At 52.6% G+C, this 22110-nt stretch overlaps 11 protein-coding genes across 11 annotated transcripts; 5 read left to right on the forward strand and 6 right to left on the reverse strand.

Annotated features, from left to right (window-relative positions):
- Positions 1-2028: 2028 nt before the first annotated feature.
- Positions 2029-2948, reverse strand: BO95DRAFT_350087 (chitin deacetylase; the record flags this gene model as incomplete). The annotated part of the gene is made up of 3 exons (XM_025582025.1): positions 2029-2081; positions 2166-2530; positions 2617-2948. 3 exons carry the CDS (start codon positions 2946-2948, stop codon positions 2029-2031), a joined length of 750 nt encoding a protein of 249 aa, XP_025448086.1.
- A 663-nt stretch (positions 2949-3611) lies between these two features.
- On the forward strand, positions 3612-4852 carry BO95DRAFT_437730 (Nitroreductase). The gene is made up of 3 exons (XM_025585347.1): positions 3612-4173; positions 4295-4409; positions 4549-4852. Exons 1-3 carry the CDS (start codon positions 3724-3726, stop codon positions 4752-4754), a joined length of 771 nt encoding a protein of 256 aa, XP_025448087.1. The 5' UTR covers positions 3612-3723; the 3' UTR covers positions 4755-4852.
- Positions 4853-4954: 102 nt separating this feature from the next.
- Positions 4955-7691, reverse strand: BO95DRAFT_437731 (uncharacterized protein). Its single transcript, XM_025585348.1, has 3 exons — positions 6178-7691; positions 5842-6128; positions 4955-5769 (listed from the first exon to the last, which is right to left on the reverse strand). The coding sequence occupies exons 1-3, from the start codon at positions 7462-7464 to the stop codon at positions 5331-5333; spliced, it is 2013 nt and encodes a 670-aa protein (XP_025448088.1). The 5' UTR covers positions 7465-7691; the 3' UTR covers positions 4955-5330.
- Positions 7692-9138: 1447 nt separating this feature from the next.
- On the forward strand, positions 9139-10959 carry BO95DRAFT_402703 (MDM34 family protein; the record flags this gene model as incomplete). The annotated part of the gene is made up of 2 exons (XM_025583898.1): positions 9139-9508; positions 9588-10959. The coding sequence occupies exons 1-2, from the start codon at positions 9174-9176 to the stop codon at positions 10957-10959; spliced, it is 1707 nt and encodes a 568-aa protein (XP_025448089.1). The 5' UTR covers positions 9139-9173.
- A 42-nt stretch (positions 10960-11001) lies between these two features.
- On the reverse strand, positions 11002-11449 carry BO95DRAFT_6368 (uncharacterized protein). The gene has a single exon (XM_025592107.1). It carries the CDS (start codon positions 11301-11303, stop codon positions 11043-11045), a length of 261 nt encoding a protein of 86 aa, XP_025448090.1. The 5' UTR covers positions 11304-11449; the 3' UTR covers positions 11002-11042.
- Positions 11450-11602: 153 nt separating this feature from the next.
- Positions 11603-13550, forward strand: BO95DRAFT_437733 (CCDC47 family protein). The gene is made up of 2 exons (XM_025585349.1): positions 11603-12737; positions 12806-13550. Exons 1-2 carry the CDS (start codon positions 12040-12042, stop codon positions 13179-13181), a joined length of 1074 nt encoding a protein of 357 aa, XP_025448091.1. The 5' UTR covers positions 11603-12039; the 3' UTR covers positions 13182-13550.
- On the forward strand, positions 13329-13731 carry BO95DRAFT_6396 (uncharacterized protein). Its single transcript, XM_025592113.1, has one exon. It carries the CDS (start codon positions 13476-13478, stop codon positions 13695-13697), a length of 222 nt encoding a protein of 73 aa, XP_025448092.1. The 5' UTR covers positions 13329-13475; the 3' UTR covers positions 13698-13731.
- Positions 13731-15565, reverse strand: BO95DRAFT_6378 (nucleoside transmembrane transporter FUN26). Its single transcript, XM_025592109.1, has 2 exons — positions 15132-15565; positions 13731-15028 (listed from the first exon to the last, which is right to left on the reverse strand). The coding sequence occupies exons 1-2, from the start codon at positions 15320-15322 to the stop codon at positions 13765-13767; spliced, it is 1455 nt and encodes a 484-aa protein (XP_025448093.1). The 5' UTR covers positions 15323-15565; the 3' UTR covers positions 13731-13764.
- mdr2 (ATP-binding cassette permease mdr2) lies at positions 15566-18504 on the reverse strand. The gene is made up of 3 exons (XM_025592115.1): positions 17043-18504; positions 16355-16990; positions 15566-16300 (listed from the first exon to the last, which is right to left on the reverse strand). The coding sequence occupies exons 1-3, from the start codon at positions 18294-18296 to the stop codon at positions 15809-15811; spliced, it is 2382 nt and encodes a 793-aa protein (XP_025448094.1). The 5' UTR covers positions 18297-18504; the 3' UTR covers positions 15566-15808.
- On the forward strand, positions 18460-20595 carry BO95DRAFT_437735 (Hsp90 co-chaperone CDC37). Its single transcript, XM_025585350.1, has 2 exons — positions 18460-19820; positions 19881-20595. The coding sequence occupies exons 1-2, from the start codon at positions 18844-18846 to the stop codon at positions 20377-20379; spliced, it is 1476 nt and encodes a 491-aa protein (XP_025448095.1). The 5' UTR covers positions 18460-18843; the 3' UTR covers positions 20380-20595.
- Positions 20586-22011, reverse strand: BO95DRAFT_437736 (clathrin light chain CLC1). The gene is made up of 4 exons (XM_025585351.1): positions 21839-22011; positions 21528-21781; positions 21353-21459; positions 20586-21246 (listed from the first exon to the last, which is right to left on the reverse strand). Exons 1-4 carry the CDS (start codon positions 21876-21878, stop codon positions 20895-20897), a joined length of 753 nt encoding a protein of 250 aa, XP_025448096.1. The 5' UTR covers positions 21879-22011; the 3' UTR covers positions 20586-20894.
- Between the last annotated feature and the right edge of the window lie 99 nt (positions 22012-22110).

The following is a 22110-nucleotide window of genomic DNA, read 5'->3' on the forward strand; positions in this document are numbered from 1 at the left end:
TCCAGGTCTATGTCGGCACTGGGCTGGGGTTTGTAGAAATCATTTTACGGAGCGATACAGCATCACATTCATTACCTACAACTTCACAACGACGAAACGGCCTTTTACCCCCATCGTGGCCCCTTTAAATTGTTCTCTTTACCAGCCTTTACAGAACTTGTCTCTCGGTTTCCAAGGGAAGTATTGCGCTGCATCCAGGCCCGACGTGTTTATGTTCGATGCTGAGCATGTAATGGCGTTCTCTGCGTGTACACTAATCAATCAGACACCACTCAGATTGTTGTTCAGTCTAATTATCCTAAGAAATACATCACCCTCTGGTCGACATGGCCACTATCTGTCGCACATAACGAATGGATGTAGCTATGACTCTCAGCCCACTGGATAGTTTGCATCCATGACCATGTGACAAAGTAGCCATCATGTTACCAGGAAAAGGATGTCATGATGTCATCCTATACCCAGGAATATTGGATCTCGACAACAATGGTTACAAGCTTTTATGATTACAACAACAAACCACAAGACCAACGAACCGATAAGCAAAAACTTATGGTTTAGAGCTTCAATCCCCACGCAACACAATCAATTTGCATCACTTTTTTTCTGTCTTCTCAAGATACCTCATCAGCGGAGCTGCCATTACCAATCATCTTAGCGAGAGTTCAATCCTTACATCTTCGCGACCCTCTCATCCTCCGATCCCTCCCCAACCACAACCGCAAACGACGATGCCAGATCTCACCCCTGACGTCACGGTCTGAACTTCATCCACTGAATCCATTGATAGCAACACAACCACTTTGGCCACTCAGCGGTTCAAAAAGCCGCGTACTCGTCACTCTCAGTCCCTCGTCCTCTGAAGTATTCTCCAGCCTTCGAGCCTTCATTATCTCTCCGCGTTTCTGCACACTACTCCTCACCTCATACAATTCTTCCCAGCATTTAGCGATACATATATACATTATACAAATACACCTACAGTGACACATCCATACACCCATACATCCATACATCCATACATCCCTACATCCATACATCCATACATCCATACACACATACACACATCCCTACACACAAACATACATTCATACATCCACACAAACATACACAAACACATAAACATACACATAAACACCTGGCCCATCAACAATCCCCGTCCAACAAAACCCACAAGATGACCGGCATCGCGACGAAGATCAAGCATTCCTTCCAGCAGGCAATGAAGCCTTTCCGCTCCACCCAATGGCGGGGCTTGATGGCAGCCAAGGACAAGGAAGACGATCTCGACGCGCAGTACAACTTCCCTTCCGGACGGAGGGCCGGTCAGGGGGGATCTGGATGATTTCATATTGAACTCAACCCAACACAGTTGTGTGAATTCCCCCCCCCCAACCTGGCATGCGGTATGCTTGGCATGGAGGCAGCTGCTAACAGACCTTGGTCTTGCAGTACATCGAGAAAGTCATATACTATACTTGTTCGAGTCTTCGTCATCAAAAGTTCTGAGTCGGTTCCCGTGACACCTACAGTTGTACTGTACATTCAAAAGTTTAGACCTAGATGGGTAGAATTTAATAATATAAAGCCACAGGTAGCTATTCCAGTTCTTCCCCGGGGGGACATGATTCCACCGTACATGGACCCCTCTAGTATGTCCTGGTCTATTAGTGGGGTGTGAATGCGCGCGTGAAATGTCGTTTCTTTGGGGTACTCATGTAAAAGAGTCAAGGGTCAAGAGCCAACTGAAATCTATATCAAAAATTAGCTCTACAAACAATAAAGGTGTGACGAAGGAAAGTTCATCCCGAGACAGTCCGATATCCTGTTTTCCGGAAGGCGCAGCCTAACCGACTCTAATCCTCTAAGGCTTCCTCTCAGTTCCCGACATTCCCACTGTGATGTACCTTATTATGGAACCAAATACCGAAAACAGCATGAAGACTAAAATATACATTACAGAACAGAACTAAGTAAAGAAATGCAGCCAAGTGGGCGTCCACAGACTGCCTTGATCTGCTCGTGGCATTAACGATACCAATTATACTCCGGGTCTCCCAAGCATTCTCCCACCGGGACAGCTAGAACCAGCACCCGTGACATTAGCATTTGCTGCAGCAAAGCAAAGCAAAGAAAAGCACTAACAAGACTTATATGTGACTTACGAACTAGCCCCCTGGCCACGATCTCATCCAGCATCGCCCGTGTCAACGTTGCCACGGTCTGCTCATGGGTGTCGTGGGCCAAAACCACCGAACCCCCAGCATTCAGACCCTCCAGGAATCTCGTGAAGCTCCTCGGGATCAAGTCCGGATGGTCGTGCGCATAGTCCTTGGTATCCACGCTTGTGCTGATCACATGGTATCCCAGTTCGCCCATCGCGGCGAGGACTTCTCCATTGATGGCGAGATAGGGCGGTCTCATGTACATCGGAACCACGCCGAGAGTGTCGTATAATGCTGCTTCCAGCCGGCGCATTTGTTCGACAACCTCGCCGTATGGTAAAGCGGACAGACGAGCGTGATCGTACCTGAGTTTACGTCTCGTGTTCAGTCTTTGCTTTCTCGGTATTTCTTGGTGATGCGCAAAGGGAAGGAGACAAGGTTTCTCGCTTACGTGTGAGAACCAATCTGGTGTCCTTCGTTCAGGGTCCGGACCAGGATGTCGTGGTGGTTGGAGAGCTGGTAGCCATTGACAAAGAAGGTGGAGCGCGCACCGTACTCGCTGAGGAGGTCGAGGAGTTGCGGAGTGTAGATGCCTGGTCCGTCATCGAAGGTGAGGGCCACGGTGCCGGGAACCGCACAATGAGTGATGACTGCTCCGTAGAGTACATCTCGTGCTGCCTCCTTCGAGGCCAGGCACACGGGGCTGATGTTAAAGAGAATTGTAGTTAGAATGAAGAAGAAGAGGAGAAAGGGTGACTTCGTAGTCCTAAAAATGAGCGACATAATTGAGATCAGTAAGAATGCGATGGAGTTATCCAGATGGCTTCACTAAACTCACCAGACAGAGGGAGAGAGCACTTGGATTCCTTTGAGCAGATTATCATTCACTGTGGTTGTTGTGAGCTGCCAAAAGGTTGGGAAGGAGCCATACAAAGCTCCCTGGCCAAAAAGCGAGCTGTCCGAAATAGGAAAGGCAGGCTTGCATCCATCATGGATCCATGATCATGGATACTAATGGATTACCTGCGGAAGTTACTCCAACAGACATACTTTACGAAGCATATAAGGGAAGAGGATTGTCGAATAATCATAAAGACCTCACGGCGTTGAGTATGAATGAGTACAAAGGTATAGGAGTTGCAGACAATGATGTCATCCTGCATCCGAAAACAATGGACTTCAACAACGATGGCCCACGAGCTTCATCGAGAAAATGCAATCGCAGACTTACTTGTACAGATTATCAGACATGATAAACCCCCTCCCCCGACACGAGCTCCATATTGTCATCCTGAATCAGCCTTACCCAATCGGCCCAGAACCCCAGGGGCCATGCCATTCATTGGTAATTTCGTACCTGAACAAATGACGCTATTAATAAGCCTATCTCCGCAATTCCGCGCGAATACGAGATCCCGTCGGAGCTCGACTCCGCAATCCGCATACTGTAAATACGGCACAACTATAAGAACGGCACCACATTCCCAAACAAGAGGAGAGCGCAAACTGACCCTAGCATTCTAGTCCATCAGTCGAAGACCTGTGCATATACCACACAATGGTTACGCCCCGACTCCTCCTCCGCCGCTGCACCCCCGCAGTGCGCTTCACCCTCCCCCGCACCGCTACCACCAACTCCTTGTTGACTCCAGCAACTACAATCCGACTGTCCTCGTCCTCTTCCTCTGCCCCAGCTAAGACTCCCAGCGCACAATCCCTCATCTCTCTTGCCCAGAACCGCCGCACGATCTACCAACTGGGCCGCAACCACTCCGTCCCCGACGCCCAGATCGAGGAGCTCGTGCAGCAAGCCATCCTGCACGTCCCGAGTGCCTTCAACACGCAATCCACCCGCCTGGTCGTCGTCCTGCACAAGGAGCACGAGCGGCTGTGGGACCTCGTGATCGGCGTCTTCCAGAACCTGGTCAAGACGGGCGCGGTGCCCGAGCAGGTGTGGAAGAATCAAACCTTGCCCAAGCTGGAGGGGTTCAAAGCTGCGGTTGGGACGGTGAGTCCAAGTTCCTGTTCCCACCTTCCCGCTCCCATCTCTCGCCCTCTGTATCTGCTCTTGGTTTGGATGTGAGCTGAAGTGAGAGGGGGTCCCTGACTTTTTTTTTTCTGTTGGATAGGTCCTCTTCTACGAAGATCCGGCGCACATCAAGCCATTTTCCGAGAAGTTTGCGCTCTACAAAGACCAGTTTGAACCATGGGCCCAACATTCGAATGCTATGCATCAGTATTTCTGTAGGTTTCTTTTTCCTGTGTTCTCCTTTTCCTGCTTTGACACCCTCTCTTCTTATTCCCTGTGCGCTGCTGTTGCGGCAGCAAAGGGTAGCTCGTGGGTCGATGGGCCGGCCGGCTGACTTTCGGTGCCTTCGTCTAGTGTGGACTGGTCTAGAGGCTCTGGGGTTCGGCGCCAACCTGCAGCACTATAATCCCCTGATCGATGCCCCGGTGGCGGAGGCGTGGAATGTGCCTAAGGAGTGGAAGCTGAGTGCACAGTTGGTATTTGGCAGCCCCGAGGGAGCGCCGGAGCCGAAAGAGCAGACGCCTGTCGACGAGAGGGTTAAGATCTATGGAAAATTGTAGATGGTCGGGGATATCATGGCGGCGTACAACCGGAAAGGGGAACATACTGTACGGTAGGACTTGGTTCCCGTGATAGAGTAGATAGATGTAGAGTATAGGATAGATAGATATATGAGTTCAGATCTTCAAATCTACAAAGCTTAAGTATAAATCGAGAGTTAGCTATTACCAATGGTCTTATAAGTACAACATGACTTGTGCGCCCTACGGGTATTCGCCGGTCAAGAGTCGCAACAGAGTATGTGGCAAAGAACCTCAACTTGACCAGCAGATTAGGAGCGTGCTCTAATCAACGCATTGTTACTTCCTACGCGCGACCAAAACAGCTAGATCCAGTTACTCAATCCTGCAAAGCCAAGCCTTGACCCTTTTAGATCTCACGTCTCATACTTATAATTCCATCCAAACCGCATGATTGGTTCAGCGATGCCAAGTGGTATATTCTAACCCAAAGAACTGATGCCGCTCGTAACGCCCCCGCCATCTATATGTTATTATGCAGAAGGAAACAAAACCGTAAAAAGAAAACCTCCGGCGCCCTCGCAAAGCGGAACAATGAAGAAGCAAAACCAGAAATCAGAAAAAGTCCTGCTCATCCAGCCACTGCGAGTCAATCGCGTAGGCGACCAGATCCGCAGCACAGCACATGTCTTCATGTCCGTGTTCGAGGTCGAGCAGCTCCAGCACGGCGGTCAGTCTCTTCTCGAGCGTCTGTTTCAGGTCTGAGACACTATCAGCGTGAACAGGGGTCACCGTCGACGGCATTTGTGGTTTTAAGGTGTTCTTCTTGGATGTGGCGGTCGGTTTGAGGCCTTTGTTGGGTGAGCATGGGGCCAGGGGTTGACGGGGTGCTGGGAGCGAGGGGATCTCGGGTTTTCTGTTCTTGAGGAGGGACTGGAGGAGAAAGAGAAGCCAGACGAGGTTGGTTCGAGGGGCGTACTCGGCCCAGATACCCGTGATGTCGGGGCATTTTTCGGACTTGAGGGGATCACCGTGATAGAGCTGGGCGCGCATGCTGAAGGTCAAGATAGTCAACTAATCGTGCACTTGTGATGCCGGCGTGCGAGATTGTTCCGGTGCTACTCACTATCGGTATGTGTTTCTGAGCATGATCTCATCTTCATCCCGTCCGATTGCATCGAAGATTTGTTTCTTGTCGAGATCTGACGAGGCGATCTCATATTTCTCGGCCGCCTCGCTGAGGTGCAATTGTGCGCGAGACAAAGAATAGTCGATGATGGTCGTCTCGAGGGAGCTGAGTCCGAAGCCGCTTTTGTACGCCTGATCCATGATCTCCTTGTTTGTGGGTGGATCCATGCACCCCCCTGGCCGAGTACTTCGAATACAGACGTTGCCTAGATGTAGGTCGCGGTGCTATTGGATGTCAGACTTGATTGTAGCTGGCAGAAGATCAAAGGCTTACCTCGAACAATGCGTATTCCTCCGCCCGAGCAAGCGCCATTGCCACTCCCCAGAAGATATCGTAAATCTGGAAGATAGAAGTCCACGCGAACTTCTCCAGTTCGCAGCCAGCATCATCCATTTCCACAATGGCCCACAACTGCAAGTCGGGATAGGCCCTTTTACTGGATGGGTTCGGATTCCAGCAGTCATCCTTGGTATTCTTGTAGTGGTCCCAGGCTCTCTGGAACGAATCGGGGAACCGGCCCTGAACCACGTGGATTTCTCTAAAGCGAGCGAATCCGGGGATCGGATCCAGATACTTGAGCATCTTGACTTCGGACACGATCTCGTCAATGCTGGTAAATTTCTTCGAGCCTGGCCCACTCTGAGCCCGCAGAGGCACAACCTTGAAGACTCCGTCGCCATAGGCCTTCAGGCGGGCGAGCTTGGACCTGGACATCTCCTTCTTGCACACCTCCTCCCGTAATCGAAGCTTGTAGACCTCTCCATATGACCCTTCAGCAATCTTGACCACCTCTAACAGGTTCCCCGCCCGGCCAGCCCACGAGGCAAACTTCTGGACACTCTGCGCCGCAGCCGCGGACAGCGCTTCATTCAAGATCGGGCGAACATATTCATTGGCCTTCTCATCCGTAACACAGCCAGTTGACACCCGAGCCACTGGCTTGTCCTTGTTCCTTCGTGATGCCCTCGTCCCAGATTCTGCGGGAACTTCGCACGTCTTGTTCCGTCGTAGGGTTCGCTCTGCCGGGATCTTATGACTGACTCGGACTTCCACCATCATGTCGTACCGTGGCTTCGCTGTTTGTCGGGTATTTTTCTCCGGTGTGCCGGTGCCCTTCGATTGGACTTGCGCGGTTTCCGGCTCATCTTGTGGTTTCGAAGTTCGGCCGGACCAATCCCCAGCAGATGTAGGCTTCACCTCCTTCTCTTCAACTGACTGCACGACCTCAGGTCTGTCCTCTGAGGTCTTCTTCCTCGTCTTTTCAGCTTTCCCCTTCCTCGTCAGATCCATAAGCGTGCTCTTCTCCTCGATCGCCACCTCCGCTAGTTTCACCCGCACACCCTCCACCGCATCCTCGCCGCTCTCTTTCTCGTGCTGCTTGGGGTCCAGCCACTCCGGAGCCTTGGCGGGGCTTCGCTGATCGAGCACAGCCCTCGGGGCATCTGCCCTCCTCTTTCCGTACACTTTTCTCTGAGCGACGGTGCGGGTTCTGGTTGCCACTCGGGGCATCCATTGCTGTTGGTCACCGGTCGCAGCGACCGGGGAGGGAGGCGGAAACATGGCGGCTTCAGTGTGCTTCACTAGTAGGAGGAGACTTTCGATGATGGTCGGTGGGCTAGCTGCCCGCTAATGTGAGGGGACGCTGGGAGGTTATCGATTGCGTTGATGCGAAAGAGACAGCTGCAGCGGCACTGGCATACCGCGGAGGTAGCTTATTGTTCTCTTCCCGTTTTAGGCTTAGTGCCAGTCGTTGCTGAGGAGAAGGAAAAACAGCGGATTATATAAGCGGACCTGGCATTCATAGTCTCATACTCCCTGGAGAAGGTACGAAAGGAGGTACATAGGAAATGAATATAAGGGGTTACGAGCAGAGAAAGGAGAGCGGTCATTTCGAAAGTGTAGATAGAGAAAAGGGTTGCAATTCGTGCTTGTCGATGATGGAATCTTTTAGTACAAGACATATATTATTGCGTCTATAGTTCTTTCTGTGTGATAATATATACAAGAACTATTTGCTGCATGAAACAACAAAACTGTCTATGGGCTTGATCTCAAGAGCAACTGCGGAGTACACCATGTTTATTGTCTAGCAAGAAAAAGGGCAGGCTGAATTGCAGGTCAGACTGCGAATGTTGCCTACCTCAGCATGTAAGCCAGCGGGCAGGAATTAGAACCCGTCGGGCAACCTCCATACAAACCTTGAACTGGATCTGAAGCACCATAGTCTGAAGGTTCCTTTTCGGGCAATGTAAGGTGGCGGGGCATGTTCAGTACTGTGTTTTGAGACAGTAACTAGTTAAGGATATCAATGAATCTACACCCGTACTCTGTAAATAGCATTGACACGGGCTAGCCGGGAGTTTCACAGGGACGGGTGGACCGGGAATGAGGAAAAATTCCCACTCTGTTTCCCAGCACGGGCCTTTCATTTGGAATGTGAAGATCCAGTCAGGAGAAGCGGGAATAAGGATGGTTTAATGCAAAGGATGCACGGATGGAAGGAGGAAGAGGTCAGCAGATAGGCAAGTTAGTTTGTTAACTCCATCATCCAGTAATTAGAAGAAGAGTCATCAGGATTCATTTGTTCATAAATCCCCATTGAACATAACAATTGAGTCTTCGGAGCGGAACGGAAGAAAGAAACTAAAAGCCGACAGCTGAGCCTAGTGACGTTATCTCTTCCCCTTTTGGCTGCTGAGCTTTTTTTTTTCTCTTGCTTCTTTATAGACACAAGACACCACACAGCGCTGCGGTCGCAAACACTGCTGCTGGGCCGCATCAGGTCAAACCCTTCCAGGGATGTAATATCAATATGATTTTTATATTTGAAATGATTTTGGGACCCCTTTAGGTAGAAGGGGAAGCTATAACAAGAGCTACAAAGGTCCGTCGCGTCGATCACGCGAGCGCCGCAGGATTACCGGATTGAGCCAGCAAACCCTCGGGAAATGTTCGCCGCTCGTCTTTTTTTCCTTTCAATCCGCCCATCCATTTTTATTCAGTCTCCTCCCCATTCACGGTCGGCTTATCGGCGCATCGACCTATTTCCTCCTCCACCACCACCAATACTTCCTCCCCCTTCTCCATCACTCTGCTCCTTCCCCTCCTTACCCCGACCTCTTGTCGCTCTCCTCCTTGTAATGGGCCAATAAATAGGCTCTTCTAAACTTCTTTACCTTGTCTGAGTCCCGTCTCTCAGTATTCCTTCCCCATGTCGGCACGTTCGAATCAATAAAAAAAAAGTGACTCCATCCTTTCGATGAGCGACGATGGCGTTCAACTTCAACTGGTCGCCGCTTATGGCGGACGCGAGTTTCTATACTCGTGCCCAAGATCTGTTGACTGCCGCATTGAATAAATCTCCCAAGCCGCCCATCATCGTGGACGATATCATTGTGACTGAATTGAATCTCGGTTCCATCCCGCCCGAACTAGAGATTCTGGAAATTGGCGATCTGGCGGAGGATCGATTTCGGGGCATTTTCAAGATGTCATACACTGGAGACGCCTTTCTCACCCTCAAGACGCGAGTGCAGGCGAATCCACTCAACACCTATCTTCTCACCCGACCGTCGTTCGCGACTCCCATGCCCGTCGCCGCAGCGTGAGTGTGACTCCTACAGGCGAACCCTATCGCGCACCCTCAAGATTTATTGTTAACATCTTCACTCGCTGCATTACAGAACTCCTCTCACCATACCTTTGCAAATCACTCTCTCCGATTTCAAACTCTCCGGCTTCGTCATATTAGTGTTCTCCAAGCAAAAAGGAATCACTGTTGTCTTCCGCAATGATCCACTCGAATCTCTCAAAGTCTCCTCAACCTTCGATTCCATTCCCTTTGTGCGCGACTTCTTGCAAAGAGAGATAGAGGCACAGCTTCGGATTCTGTTCATGGACGAATTGCCCGCTATCATCCACCGCCTATCCCTTCGACTTTGGGTTCCGGAATATCGCGCTGGTGAAGATCTTCAGAATGAAGCTGCGGACACTGCAGGCGAAGGACCAGGTCAAGATCCCTTGGCAAGCCCGCCACAAGACCCGGTCGATGCGTCCGGAAACGCTTTGGATGAATCGGAAATCGCCTCTCTCTCTCTCGATTCCACCGTTGAGACCCACTCTCTCTTCTCCCAAAAGAACCTTCTCCGACTCGCTGCACTCACGGATTCCCAGCGGACGCTATCGCTTTTCACTCCATCTATTCAGGAAGTTGTATATCGCGCGTGGACTTCACCTTCCGACTCGGGCGATCTTTCTGGAGGCGTGACGTCACCTCTTAGCTCAGTCCTCTCTAGGACCCATTCGCAGATTGGGGGCCTGTCCTCCTCCTTCCAGGACACGGCCAGCATGGTATCTGCGCAAAGCAGGTCTTCTGTGAACACGCACACTTTCAGCAGCTACGGGTTGAACCTGGGTTCAGGACGTCATTCGAAATCCAACGCGAGAAAGCGGAAGAAGCGCGTCGTTGATTTGCGTCGCCCCAAGACGACAGATGACGCCGTCAGCGTAAGTGGTGAGAGTACCTATACGGAGACTACGAGCGCCGCATCGGTTTACTCAGCTCCTCTACCTGTGGTGAACGAGCAGACCGATGATCCAGTGACGCCCCCACTTTCGCCAAGCAGCGACCTTCATCTTCCAACGATCCCTGAACGACATCGTGCCAGTCTATCCAGACCTGCTATGCCACGGCGTAATATCGCCACTGAAATGTTACGGGACGTCGGCGAATCATCATCCTCTGCGGCTCCTCGTCATCCTGCAGTCGTTGACGTGGATGCCACTCCTCGGAGTTCTATGCATCCTCACATGTCCTCTCGCCGGGAGAGCGAGAAGCAGCAAGAAGCAGGTGTAACCCGCAACTTACCTGCGACAGCCCTCCCGTTCACAGACTCCAAACCAACCTCTAGCGTGGTGGATCAAGCGCTGGTCGAAAGACTCGCTGGGGAAATTGCCCGTCGCATGCGCGATGAGAAGTTGACCCCTGGTGGCAATTGCAGTGCCTTTTGGGATCGTTTAAGTCATGAAGATGCTCCTCCGGCGTATGGTCAATGATCATACTTCTCCACCTACTTACACCTTTTTCTCTTCTTATCAGGACTGCCATTGTGCTCAGTGCATTCCTCAAGGCTCCAGGTTCAGGAGCCATTCACGACCGCTACGACATTGATTTTAATTTTTCCGCTCTGATTATTTTTATTCTGATCATCTCGCGGGGTGAACTTTGGAGCGGGTGCTAGAACTTGTATATCGAATGGGCTGTATCCATAAAAGAATTGGGCGTGTATGTTGTGGGTTTTTTTGTGCAATTTGTGCTTCTGTGAGCGATATGCTTTCTTCCAAGGATACCACCTCGCTCGCTGACCGACTCTCTTTGACATTGTAAATATTTCTCTCATTTCCCTCTCTTCTTCGCCTTGGTTCCTATCAGTATCAGTGTTGTTGCAGGTGAACCAAGTCTCAAGGATTGGGCCCGCAATTGAGGATAAACATCCTACCAACCAGGAATTCTACTACTTTGTACTGTTGCTTACTTGCAATTGACCTGAGTTGTAAGAGTAGGAGTAAATACACAGAGGGTCTTATCTCGTGGAAACTGGCGTTGGAGGCCGAGGGCGGCTCCACCAGCCGAACTCGGCAGCCTCCGATTGCGACAAACGTCAACCGGTCGACCCAACGCCAAACCTCCTCCTCCTCTTCTCTTCCTTCTCGTCTGCTTCCTTCCGTCGCCACGTCGCCAGATCCTCGCTTGTCAACATCCCGGATTCTTCAATTCCCCTCCAAATCTCGTTATGGCGGGCATGTTCCAAAACCTATTTGGAGGCTCGCAGCCTTCCAACCCGGCCAGGGTCGACGATGGTAAAGTCACGCACGCAACCCCATTTCCCAAAATCCGGGGTTGAGCTCCATCCAGCCCCGACCGACCCGTGAAACACCCCCAGCGCAAGCCTTTCCTAACACAACCATCCATTAGATTTCGCCGACTTCGTTGAGGCCCCAGAGCCCTCTCCGGCCTCCCTCGTCCCCGGCTCGTCCACCACTCCGGCCATCAACACCCACGGAGTGGGCGCTGGTAGCCCGGTCCCGTACACGAAATGGTACCGGGTGTGGGAGCGGACCTCGCCGCAGGACTTCATGCAGGAAGCCATGGTCATGCCGATCATCCTGCTGATTGTCATCTTCCACTTCTGGGGCACTCGCAAGAACCGGCGTCGGGCCCGCGACTGGGCACAAGCGCACGCGTCGGCCCTGCAGAATGAGTTCGCCGTCGTTGGCTTTGAGGGTACCAAGACCGAGGACGCTCCCTCCCCGGATGCATTGCTCAAGGAGCGGTCGGCGCAAGAGTTTGCGTCGTACGCCACGGGTCGCCAGAACGTGGCCTTCGTGGACGTGTCCGTCAAGCTGCCCAAGCGGTACAACCCGGTGATCTTCTGGACCGAGTCTGTGTTCAGCTTCCTCTTCGAGAGCTGGGAGGCGCCCACCGAGATCTACGAGGCCACCGCGTACACCTTCGACGGCAAGGAGAAGGACGTGGTGCCCGTGCCCGCGAACGACACCTCGTCCCTGAAAGTCAACAACTCGACCTACGATGGCTTCGTCTGGGCGATCGTGCACAAGAACCACATGCGCAAGTTCCGTCAGGAGCGCTACGATGCCTCGCTCACCTTCACCCGCGAGAACCCCAAGCTCCCCAGCTGGGTCACTGTCATGACCGAGAGTGCCGAGATCACCGACGTGCTCCTGACCCCCGAGCTGATCCAGGCGGTCGAGAAAGCCGGCTCCGACTTTAAGTACCTGATCGTGACCGACCAGCCGATCGACAAGCCCCTGAAGTATGATGAACCCTTTCCCTCCTCGAAACGTAATTGAGTCACAACACTAACACTTTCTTTTCTTTCAGGATCGAGGAGATCACCCCCCGTAAACGCATCCAGCTCGCCATGACCCTCCCCTCCTCGGCCGCCGGTTACGCCACCTCCCTCCCCCTATTCTCGCAGTTCGTGCGCCTGGCCGACCGCCTCGTCGCGGTCGCTCACTTTCGCCCCGAGGTCACCCGCAAGATCCGCCACACCCGCGAGGAGGAGATCAAGAAGCTGCGCCGCGCGGACGAGGACGAAAAGGCCGAGGAGCGCCGCCTCGCCGCCGAGAAGATCAAGAAGGAGGAGCGCGAGCGCCTCCTCCGCGGCATGTCTGCGGACGAGCAGCGCAAGTACCTGGATCGCGAGTCGCAGAAGGAACAGAGACGGATGATGAAGAGAAGCACCCGTCGGGGTTAGTCGCGTCGCGTCTCGCACCTTTTTGCTGGTGCAACGGCGAAGCTGGCTGACAATCTTCTCTTGACTTCTTTTTCTTCTTGACTCTTCTGCATTAGGCATTTAGGCACATGGGGGAGCAAAGGACCTGGGGAACGAAAAGTTTTATTTACATCGCTATGTTGGTAGCTTTTCCGGCCTATCCTGCTTGCCCTTCTTCGCCTGCTTGCTTCCTTCCTTCTTGTATTCTGGGGGTGATTGATGATGATGATGATGCATACTTTCATGTACAATGTATTCATAATTAGCTGAACTGAGATGGGGTGGGGGGTTTGGTTGGTGGTGGGTGGATCTTCTCTATTAATGCATCTACTGATCTTAAAAATAATACTGAGATGGACTTGTGTCGCTGTCAACTGCGTGCTGAATGTTTGTAGGACCGGCAGCTCTTTGAGCGTACCTACCCCATCGAACCGTGAGCCGGATAAATTGGGTACGATATCTCATCCCATCCTCTACAGCAAATGGGAAGTACAGTAGTACACATAGTCTATTAGAGAATAATCCCAAGAACACACCAAGTCCAACCAAGCATAGAGAAACACGCTCACCCGCCCGCAGCCAGGAAGCTCAACAGACTCCCCAGCGTCAGCCCCGCGACCAGCATCAACCCCATAAACGCGCCAGCGGGCTCCCGCTCCTCGGCGGGGACCTGCCCGGCGCCCATCATACAGTTACTGCCCAGGTACCCGTTGGAGACGCCGAACAGCCACTGCACGACGACCAGGTAGAAGAAATCGCTCTGCACGACGGCGCCGCGGCCGCGGATGTTGCACAGCTGGTACAGCGGGATGAAGGCGGCGCGGGCGCAGGCGAAGACCAGCAGCGCCCCGGGCCCCCAGGGCCGGTGCACCAGCGAGAGCGGCGGCCACAGCACCAGCATCCGGCCCACGAGGTCGCCGGCGTTCCAGAAGAAGAAGGCTAGCGGAATGAAGACGGGGGCGTCGAAGAGGCGCGAGGATGACCCTGACTCGCCGTTTCGGTGGACGGATTCGATCTGCGCGGTGAAGACGGGGAAGGTCATCGTGATGGTGAAGCAGAGGATCATGGCTAGGGCGGTGAAGCGAAGGCGCTTGAACAGGGTCCAGAGGCTGATGGTTCGGGTTTTGGGGTTGGGGTTGGATTCGGAGGTGTCGTCGTCATCGTCGTCATCGTTGTTGTTATTGCTGCTGCTGTTGGTGGTGGTGCTGGGAGCACTGAGGCTGGGGATGTGGGAGCGGCGCTTGACGAGGGAGGTGAAGGCGATGAGGGCCAGGGAGGAGACCGCGGTGGCGGTGATGAAGTACGCGAAGGCCGATTTGGAGGATTCCTGCGGGGAAGCAGGGCCGTGGTCTTGGTCGTTGTCGTTATCGCCTCCGCCTCCCCGGTTGGGTGCGACGGAGAGGACAGAGACGATCTGAACGATACATGGTAGTACGCCGGCCACACCCTGGCCGCTCATGATGGCCTGCGTGTATTCCTCTCGTCCGAAGCCGGCAACGTACGCGTAGACGCCATTCTGGTTGATGCCCGTGGCGAGGCTGGCACCAAACACCATGAACATCAAGAAGGCGAAGTAGGTTGCCACGGAGACATCTTTCATGAAGATTGTCGAGAAGGCTAGGAGGGTGAAGACCACGATGTTGATCAGCAGCGAGACGACCGTCCGCTTGGGGTAGGAGGCGCCCTTCTGGAGCTTGGCCAGGATGAAGGACGACCCCAGGTTCGTGACCGTCGACACGGTCAGGATCGAGGGCTGATAATGAGTCGCTGCCCAGTCGTCCGTCTGGAAGCGATGATAAAAGTATGGAGCTGCTGCGAGGAACATGTTCCTACAGTCATCGAGGCACGCTGATTAGCAAGTGGACGCTCTATAGTTGGTGAACGATAAGGAGACGCATTGAGCTGGTCCTTCCGGGCTCACAATAAACGTACCATGCCCATAGCATAGAGATCCCCAAGAGGAGGAACACCGCATACTCATATGCGGAGAACGGGGCCTGCTGCGGAGCCGTCGACGCGGCATCGCCAACCTCAGACTCGTTATCCTCGTTATCCGACTCCGCAGGCTGCTGGATTGCCTCATACGTCACTTGCGGAGCGAACTGTTTGCGGATGCGGTTCATTGTTGTGGTGGTAGAAGAGTCCCTTGGTGGAGAGCTAGAGAGACCCGGAGAGAAGGAAGATCAATCCATAACGTTAGTATGTATGTCGGTGGAATGAGAAGAAGAGGTCACGATGCCAGGGGACAAGCAGTGAAGGTCATGAGGGAGTGTCGGAGGTGCCAAGGCTGACTGATTGATCGACTGGCTGGTCACGTTCGGGTGACTAAGACAGGCAGGAAATGTGAGTTATGAGGAGGAGAGTTGGGTATTTCTTCTTCTGTACGATCGATCTCTCTATCCAGTCATCCAGGAACAATAATAGAAAATACAAAAAAACACAGAAATATTACATACATCGTCAGGCGCCCCACCTTCTAGGAACAGGTATATATGAGTGAGTCACCTTCAGACACAAAGCAAGCCCGGTGGTCTACGCGGCTCGAAAACGTCAAAACATGTAAATATAGAACTGAAGAATGCTTGAAAGTGTCGTCCCAGTGACTCCTTCTATTGCTTTTGCTGAGCAGATTCCTCGCGAGGCTCTTCAGCCTCAGCTTCATCTTCAGCATTTTCATTCTCCAACTGCCACAACTTCTCCTCTGTCTCAGGGCTAACGGGTGCCCGAGGAGGAGTGGCATCGCCGCCACTCAATTGCCATTCCATCAATTTGGTGAATGCTCCATCAGGGCGGGAACTGAGCTCCTCATAGCTGCCTTGCTCGGCCACCTTGCCATCAGGGGCAAGCACAATGATTGTGTCCGATCGTTTGATGGTAGAAAGCCGGTGGGCGATGCTGATAGTCGTGTTGTTGCCGCGGAGCAAGGCAGCAAGGGCACTGTTAACAAGGGTCTCGGACTCCGCGTCAAGCGCCGAAGTCGCCTCGTCCAAAATCAGAATATCAGGATCCTTGATAAGAGCGCGAGCAATGGCAATGCGTTGCTTCTGGCCACCAGAGAGTTGAGCTCCGCGAGGTCCAACCTGAGTGTCAAGGCCATCCGGCTGTCGAACATGTGTCAGCTGAGAATGCTTTCCGAATCATTTCAACCCACTTACAAAGTCACTGATAAATTGGCAGTTCGCCTTCCTAGCAGCCGCAATGATCTCTGACCGAGTTGCGTGGGGACTTCCATAAGAGATGTTCTCGGCAATTGTCCCAGAAAACAAGACAGGCTCCTGTGCAACTACACCTATCTTCCTGCGGAGAGACTTAGCGTTCATCTCACTGATATCCTTGCCACCGACCAGAACGCGTCCTGCAGTGGGATTATAAAATCTCAGCAAGATAGAACCAATGGTGGACTTTCCTCCGCCTGAGGGTCCGACAATGGCGACGTTTGTACCCTGAGGAATCTCGAAATTGAGATCGCGGAAGATAGGAACCGCAGGGCGGGTAGGGTAACTGAACGAAACATTCTCGAAGCGGATGGGGCCACGAGCAGATTCAACCTTGACACCCTTTGTGGGTGATATCGTTGGCTGTCGGTCCTGCAATTCGAAAAGACGACTAGCCGCACCGACACCTTTCATTAGTTCGGAATAGAAGCTAGAGAGACCAAACATGCTGGATCCAGCATAGGCAGTATACATCAAGAAAGATGTGAGCTCTCCAATGCTGATGGCGCCTGATTTGACCATTCCCCCTCCAACATAGAGTAGAGCAAGAATGGTCATATTACCCATGAATCCGGTCTACGGAGAAGTCAGCGAAACCTTCAGCATATTTCGACTCAGGGTACCATACAGAACTGAAAAAGGTCGCGCTGATCAGAGACTCTTTCTTGCCGAGCTCGAAGATCTTGCGAACTTGAGTGTTGTAGCGGTTGACCTCCAGGATCTCACCAGCAAAGGATTGGCTAGTTTTCACATTGCCCAAGCGTTCTTCGGCGATCTTGGTAAGGGTTCCGAGATTCCTCTGGATCTTGCGGCTCAGGTTTCGAATCGATCTTCCATAGAAGAAGGCTCCTAAGCCGATCGGAGGAAGCAAAAGCGCCAGGATACTGGACAATTTGAGACTGACATAAGCCATGAGGCCAAATCCTGCCACACCACTGACCGTCGCCCGGAGACCGTCGGAGAGATTTTGAGTGATACTTTTGCCAACGATAATCGTGTCAGAGCCAAGACGTGAGATCAGATCACCCACGCGGTTCGCATCGAAGAATTCCGCATCTTGAATAAAGGTCTTCCGGAACAAATTCGAACGGAGTCGAGCAACGACGCGCTCGCCGACGATACGCAGAATGACAATGCGACCATAGTTAGCGGCAGCACCCAGGGTCATGATTCCGGCCAATGCACCATAGAACATAGGTACACTCAAGCCAAAAAGCTGATCCGGAGCACCCTCATCTGCTATCTCGTTGTCTTGCGCCGACTTCGTGGCTGCGTCCATGATTTTGCCAATAGAGAAGGGAATAGACATCGTGATACCCGAAGAGATGAGTAGGAAGAAGAAAGCGAACCCGAGCTTTTTAGCCTCTGGGCGCGCGATGGATAGCAGTCGCCAAATCTCCTTGAGCCCAGCATTCTTTCCTGAAGCCCCGTCTTTGGCGAGCTTTGCCCGGAGGTTGACCTTAGCTGCCTGAGCTGCCCGTTCCGAAAGTTCAAATCCCTTGTCCAGATCCTCGTCATCCTTATCCTGTGTCGTGTCTTTTTGAGTTTGCGATGGTGTCGTCTGACCCGTTGGCCTGGCCTCCAGTGAAATCTGAGAGGAAGAGAAGAGACGAATACATCCGAGCAGTTGCGAGGGATCAATTGCGGTTCGGGCGCGATTGACGTGAGAGCGCGGCGATCCGGAGGGTAGAGGGATTCCGTGGTAATTGCGTAATATGCTCGATGGTCCTGAAAAGTGTCTCTTGGATCCAGGAAAACTCGTCCCAACGGGAGAGGTATTATTCTGAGAAAATAGCTCGGAAGCGATGCTTCCAGGCGTTCGAGCTGTCTGTCTGGCAGCTACTCCTGGAGCCCAGGAGGCCAGCAGCCTGGCTCCGCGCATGTCGGAGAAGTGTAGAGGGCGGGATCAGATAGCTGCTGAAATGAAAGGCGTTTGAGGGAAGGCGGATGCCATATCCTGCTAGATGCTCTCAGAAATCATGGGGTACGAGTCCTAGACGAGCTCAACTTGCTGTTTCCTGGGGGCTGGTTGTGAGGTTGATGGAGGGGAAAGCCAGAAAGCTGGAGGTCAGCCGCGAAGCCCGCCGAACCTACGGTCCCGAGCATCGCTGCTTCGGCCTCGCATCGGCGGCGGTTCTGCTCTTCCACACCGCCTGCTGTGATTCCGCCGCCATCGAAGCTGGTCGAGAGCATTCGATGGATGTTGAAGCAGCTGTCTGCGCTTGTTGCTGTGGTTGCGCACGATTTATTTCCTTGCCGGAATAAAGAGACACCTACTTTCTGATCTGAAATTCCCCGCCTTAATCACAACCATACCCAACCAGGCTGTGTTTTGCAGTACTAGTTTAAACAGTTGCTGTTTTGCTGCCTACCCCACCCCCACCTCTCCTTAACTATACTTTCTTGAACATCGGCACACTCAACCCACCATGGTTCTCGACTATAGCAAGTGGGATGCTCTCGAGCTGTCAGATGACTCCGACATCGAAGTGCATCCGAATGTCGATAAGCGCTCCTTCATCCGAGCCAAACAGGCCCAGATCCACCAGCAGCGTGTGCAGCGCCGTCATGAGATCCAAACTTTCAAGTATGAGCGCATAATCAACGATGGCTTGCTTGCCCGCATCGACAAGCTTCTTACACTCTTGAAGCAAAATGAAGGCTCCTCCAAGAGCCCCGAGGAATTCGTCTTCCAGGCTTTAATGGAATTTGCCAGTAATCCGTCAGAGGACCTGCCTCCCCCGCCGCCGGAGGGAGTCTATACGCAAGAGAAGGAACAACCCAAGTATTCTCAGATGATGGGTGCTCTGGTTGATCAGGTCAAGAAAGAAATCGGTGAAGTCAGTGATGATAGGCTTTTCTCGGAATACATCAAGGGCGTACAGGGACATAAGGATAAGGTGCAAGGTCTACAGAAAGAGCTTCACCAAAGACTTGCGCAACTGGAGAAGGAGGAGAGCAGCAAGATCACCAGCGACCAGCTACACACTGGTTTTGACACTTCGCATATCGCCAAGGGAGGCGAAATACAAGGGGCCCAGGGCTCGTCGGCAAAGACCCAGACGGTCGAGCTTCTGAACCCCGGAGCTTCCGCTGGTGCTTCGTCCCAGAAACCTGCGGCAGCCGATGATGAGGATGAGGATGAGGACCCAGAGGACATGAAGGCCAGTGACCTGGCCAAGCGGTTTGCAAAGATCGACCGCAGCGATTACCGCGCTTTGTTGCAGTTCATCTCCGCGAACCCCCAGATCGTCGCTGAGAGAGAGACCGATGGCCTCCTCGTGGAGGCCTTCAACAGCCAGATGGAAGGCAAGGAAGAGTATGCCCGTCAATGTGTCCACCAGGCATTGCTGTTGCAATATTGCCGGTCCCTCGGCCGCGACGGCATCTCTCTATTTTTCAAACGGTACGTGTATGAAGTGCTTACCCGTGAAAACAATACGCTAACAGTTACTTCACATTCTAGCATCACAACGGCAGACCACCAGGCCGGAACCCTTTTCCGAAATGACGTGAACGAGACCTATAACAAGATCAAGACGCGTGCTGCACAGCTCGCCAAGGATGGCTCCGCATCTAACGATCCGGCTGGTGTGGAGCAGATCCAGTTGCATGCGGTTGACCCCAACACCAAGATCAGTATTGCTATCCCTGCAGCCGAGAGTCAGGATCCCATCGAGGTGGAGGCGCGTAAGGTCTTCGAGTCCTTTTCGAAAGAAATGCAGAATGCCTTGGCATCCGAGTCTCTGGACGAAGTTAATAAGGTTCTCGGGGAATTGAGCGTTGAAGAGGCTGAGGATGTCGTTGAGAAGCTGGGACAATTTGGCATGCTAAGTCTCGAGGAGGGCATTGTCGACGCCACGACTGAAGAAGGTCGGAAGAAGTTGGAAGAGATCGAGGCGGAGAACAAGAAGGAGAGGGAGGAGATAGGCGAGCCAGGAGGTGATATCACCGAGTTGGATTGAGGAGTGTGAATGTACAGCCTAAATGCCATAGGCATAGGTCTTTATGTTGTTATCATCTGAACCCCGACCGGCAACTATGCTAATATTCCGATCATCTACTTTCCACATAATTGCACTTACTGACCCAAGGCCATCACAGCTTATGCATGCAATAGTCTCCGGAATTGATCTGCAGGTGTTGGGGTTTGATTCCGTTATGTTACGTAGTTCCACGAGGTGTGAAATAATTTAGTGTTCCAATATGCATGATCTAGCTACAGAAAGGGAATAACGAAGATATCAAAACATGTGACGAAAATAGGATAAAGAAACATGTGATTAGGAAGCCACCACGGCCCCAAGCGGTCAACATAGGTATATTCAGGTTGGTGAGGAACGTGTAGGCTCTTGGAGTCGATGCGGAATAACATGATTTTCATGAGAATGGCGCTGAAGTAAGTGATGAGGTATAATTTCCAGGGGACTTTTTCTTTTCGGTCCCGTTCGCCAACCGTGGAGTTCAGGTGATTCGAGGTCTAGACACCGCCAGCACCGGGTGCATTCTGGTCCTTCTTCAGATCGAGCAGTAGCTCTCGGAAGCGCTCCTTGCCAGATCCGCTGGCGCCACCCTTGCTACCCTTTCCAGACACGTCAACCAGTTTAGCAATCCGTTCCCAGCTAGTGCCGCCAGAGGATGTGTCTTCACGATTAGAAAGGAACTGCTCGGCTTCGGCGCGAGTCTGAGCGCGCAGCTTGTCTGTTTTGTTGTTGTAGGAGACATAGAAGTCATCAATGTCCTCCTGCGCCTTCTTGATGGTCGCTTCCTTCTTCTCCTCGGAAATCTCGGCACGACGCTGAATGTCTGCATTGCGTCTTTCACGCCATTCCCTATAGGAGTCGCAATGTCAGAAACATGGGCAGCATGGAAGCGACGGAGCGGTGAAGAGCGGGGATAGTGGCGTGTAGACTTTCTCGAGCTTGGGATGGTGTTTACCTGACGGGCTCAGGCTCCTCGTCGGGAGCTTGGGAAGTGTAGTTGGTGTATCCGGTAGGCGGGAAGGGGGCCCCCGTTCCAGTGATTGTACCACCAGGGGCAACTTGCTGTTTGGCCAGCAGTACATTAGTACGCTTGAAACATGACCGTTCGAGGAATTGAGTACAATGCGTACCTCATTTTGTGTGTCGAGAGCTGGGAATGAAGATTCGAAGCCGCCGATCTCGTTAGGAGACGCATCGCCTGCGGCTGGGAAGGCATCCGCACCACCACCAAGTAGATCGTCATCGTTGTTTACGCCTTCGGTGACAGCGACATGGTCTTGGGGAGTTGCAAATTGCTCGGCATCATCACCAAGCATGGCTCTTTCGCGAGCCAGAAAGTCGTTCTCATCAGCACCGCCATTAGTCTCCACCACCTCAGTTTGGCCTAGCGACGGGTTAGTATCATGATGTAGTAGAAGCGGCGATGATGCGGGTTGCTCACCCGCGGAGAAATCCTCCAATGAAGGGAAGCGGTCGGCCATGTTTGATTGATTGCGTGAGGTTCAGAAATGTTATGCGACTTTCCACAGTAATGTGCAGTAACTGCCAGAAGACGAAAGCGATGAGGAGGAAGAGGGAGGGGAGCGGAGGGGAATGGATGTAAGGTACCAGCTGGCGGGTTGGGGATGCGGGCGGAGAGTCCGTTTGAATGGGCAATTGGAGAACCCCCCGGATTCTGCCACGGAGGGCGGTAAGAGCTCTGGGCTGCAGCTT

This window comes from Aspergillus brunneoviolaceus (assembly GCF_003184695.1).
Source record: "Aspergillus brunneoviolaceus CBS 621.78 unplaced genomic scaffold BO95scaffold_1, whole genome shotgun sequence".
Taxonomy (NCBI): domain Eukaryota; kingdom Fungi; phylum Ascomycota; class Eurotiomycetes; order Eurotiales; family Aspergillaceae; genus Aspergillus; species Aspergillus brunneoviolaceus.

Bases quoted from the DNA above. Each gene is read 5' to 3' on its own strand.
- BO95DRAFT_437730 (XM_025585347.1), top strand. From the start codon at position 3,724: ATGGTTACGCCCCGACTCCTCCTCCGCCGCTGCACCCCCGCAGTGCGC. The intron at 4,174-4,294 runs GTGAGTCCAAGT...TCTGTTGGATAG, and splicing joins TCAAAGCTGCGGTTGGGACG to GTCCTCTTCTACGAAGATCC. The intron at 4,410-4,548 runs GTAGGTTTCTTT...GCCTTCGTCTAG, and splicing joins TGCTATGCATCAGTATTTCT to TGTGGACTGGTCTAGAGGCT.
- BO95DRAFT_437735 (XM_025585350.1), top strand. From the start codon at position 18,844: ATGGTTCTCGACTATAGCAAGTGGGATGCTCTCGAGCTGTCAGATGAC. The intron at 19,821-19,880 runs GTACGTGTATGA...TTCACATTCTAG, and splicing joins ATCTCTCTATTTTTCAAACG to CATCACAACGGCAGACCACC.
- BO95DRAFT_6396 (XM_025592113.1), top strand. From the start codon at position 13,476: ATGGGGTGGGGGGTTTGGTTGGTGGTGGGTGGATCTTCTCTATTAATG.
- BO95DRAFT_437736 (XM_025585351.1), bottom strand. From the start codon at position 21,878: ATGGCCGACCGCTTCCCTTCATTGGAGGATTTCTCCGCGG. The intron at 21,460-21,527 runs GTACGCATTGTA...CTGGCCAAACAG, and splicing joins CTCTCGACACACAAAATGAG to CAAGTTGCCCCTGGTGGTAC. The intron at 21,247-21,352 runs GTAAACACCATC...CGACTCCTATAG, and splicing joins GAGGAGCCTGAGCCCGTCAG to GGAATGGCGTGAAAGACGCA.
- BO95DRAFT_6378 (XM_025592109.1), bottom strand. From the start codon at position 15,322: ATGAACCGCATCCGCAAACAGTTCGCTCCGCAAGTGACGTATGAGGCA. The intron at 15,029-15,131 runs GTACGTTTATTG...CGATGACTGTAG, and splicing joins ATCTCTATGCTATGGGCATG to GAACATGTTCCTCGCAGCAG.
- mdr2 (XM_025592115.1), bottom strand. From the start codon at position 18,296: ATGCGCGGAGCCAGGCTGCTGGCCTCCTGGGCTCCAGGAGTAGCTGCC. The intron at 16,991-17,042 runs GTATGGTACCCT...ACTTCTCCGTAG, and splicing joins GCGCGACCTTTTTCAGTTCT to ACCGGATTCATGGGTAATAT. The intron at 16,301-16,354 runs GTAAGTGGGTTG...CATGTTCGACAG, and splicing joins GCCAATTTATCAGTGACTTT to CCGGATGGCCTTGACACTCA.
- BO95DRAFT_437731 (XM_025585348.1), bottom strand. From the start codon at position 7,464: ATGTTTCCGCCTCCCTCCCCGGTCGCTGCGACCGGTGACCAACAGCAA. The intron at 6,129-6,177 runs GTAAGCCTTTGA...GACATCCAATAG, and splicing joins AGGAATACGCATTGTTCGAG to CACCGCGACCTACATCTAGG. The intron at 5,770-5,841 runs GTGAGTAGCACC...CTTGACCTTCAG, and splicing joins CTCAGAAACACATACCGATA to CATGCGCGCCCAGCTCTATC.
- BO95DRAFT_6368 (XM_025592107.1), bottom strand. From the start codon at position 11,303: ATGAGAGAAATATTTACAATGTCAAAGAGAGTCGGTCAGCGAGCGAGG.
- BO95DRAFT_437733 (XM_025585349.1), top strand. From the start codon at position 12,040: ATGCAGGAAGCCATGGTCATGCCGATCATCCTGCTGATTGTCATCTTC. The intron at 12,738-12,805 runs GTATGATGAACC...CTTTTCTTTCAG, and splicing joins CCGATCGACAAGCCCCTGAA to GATCGAGGAGATCACCCCCC.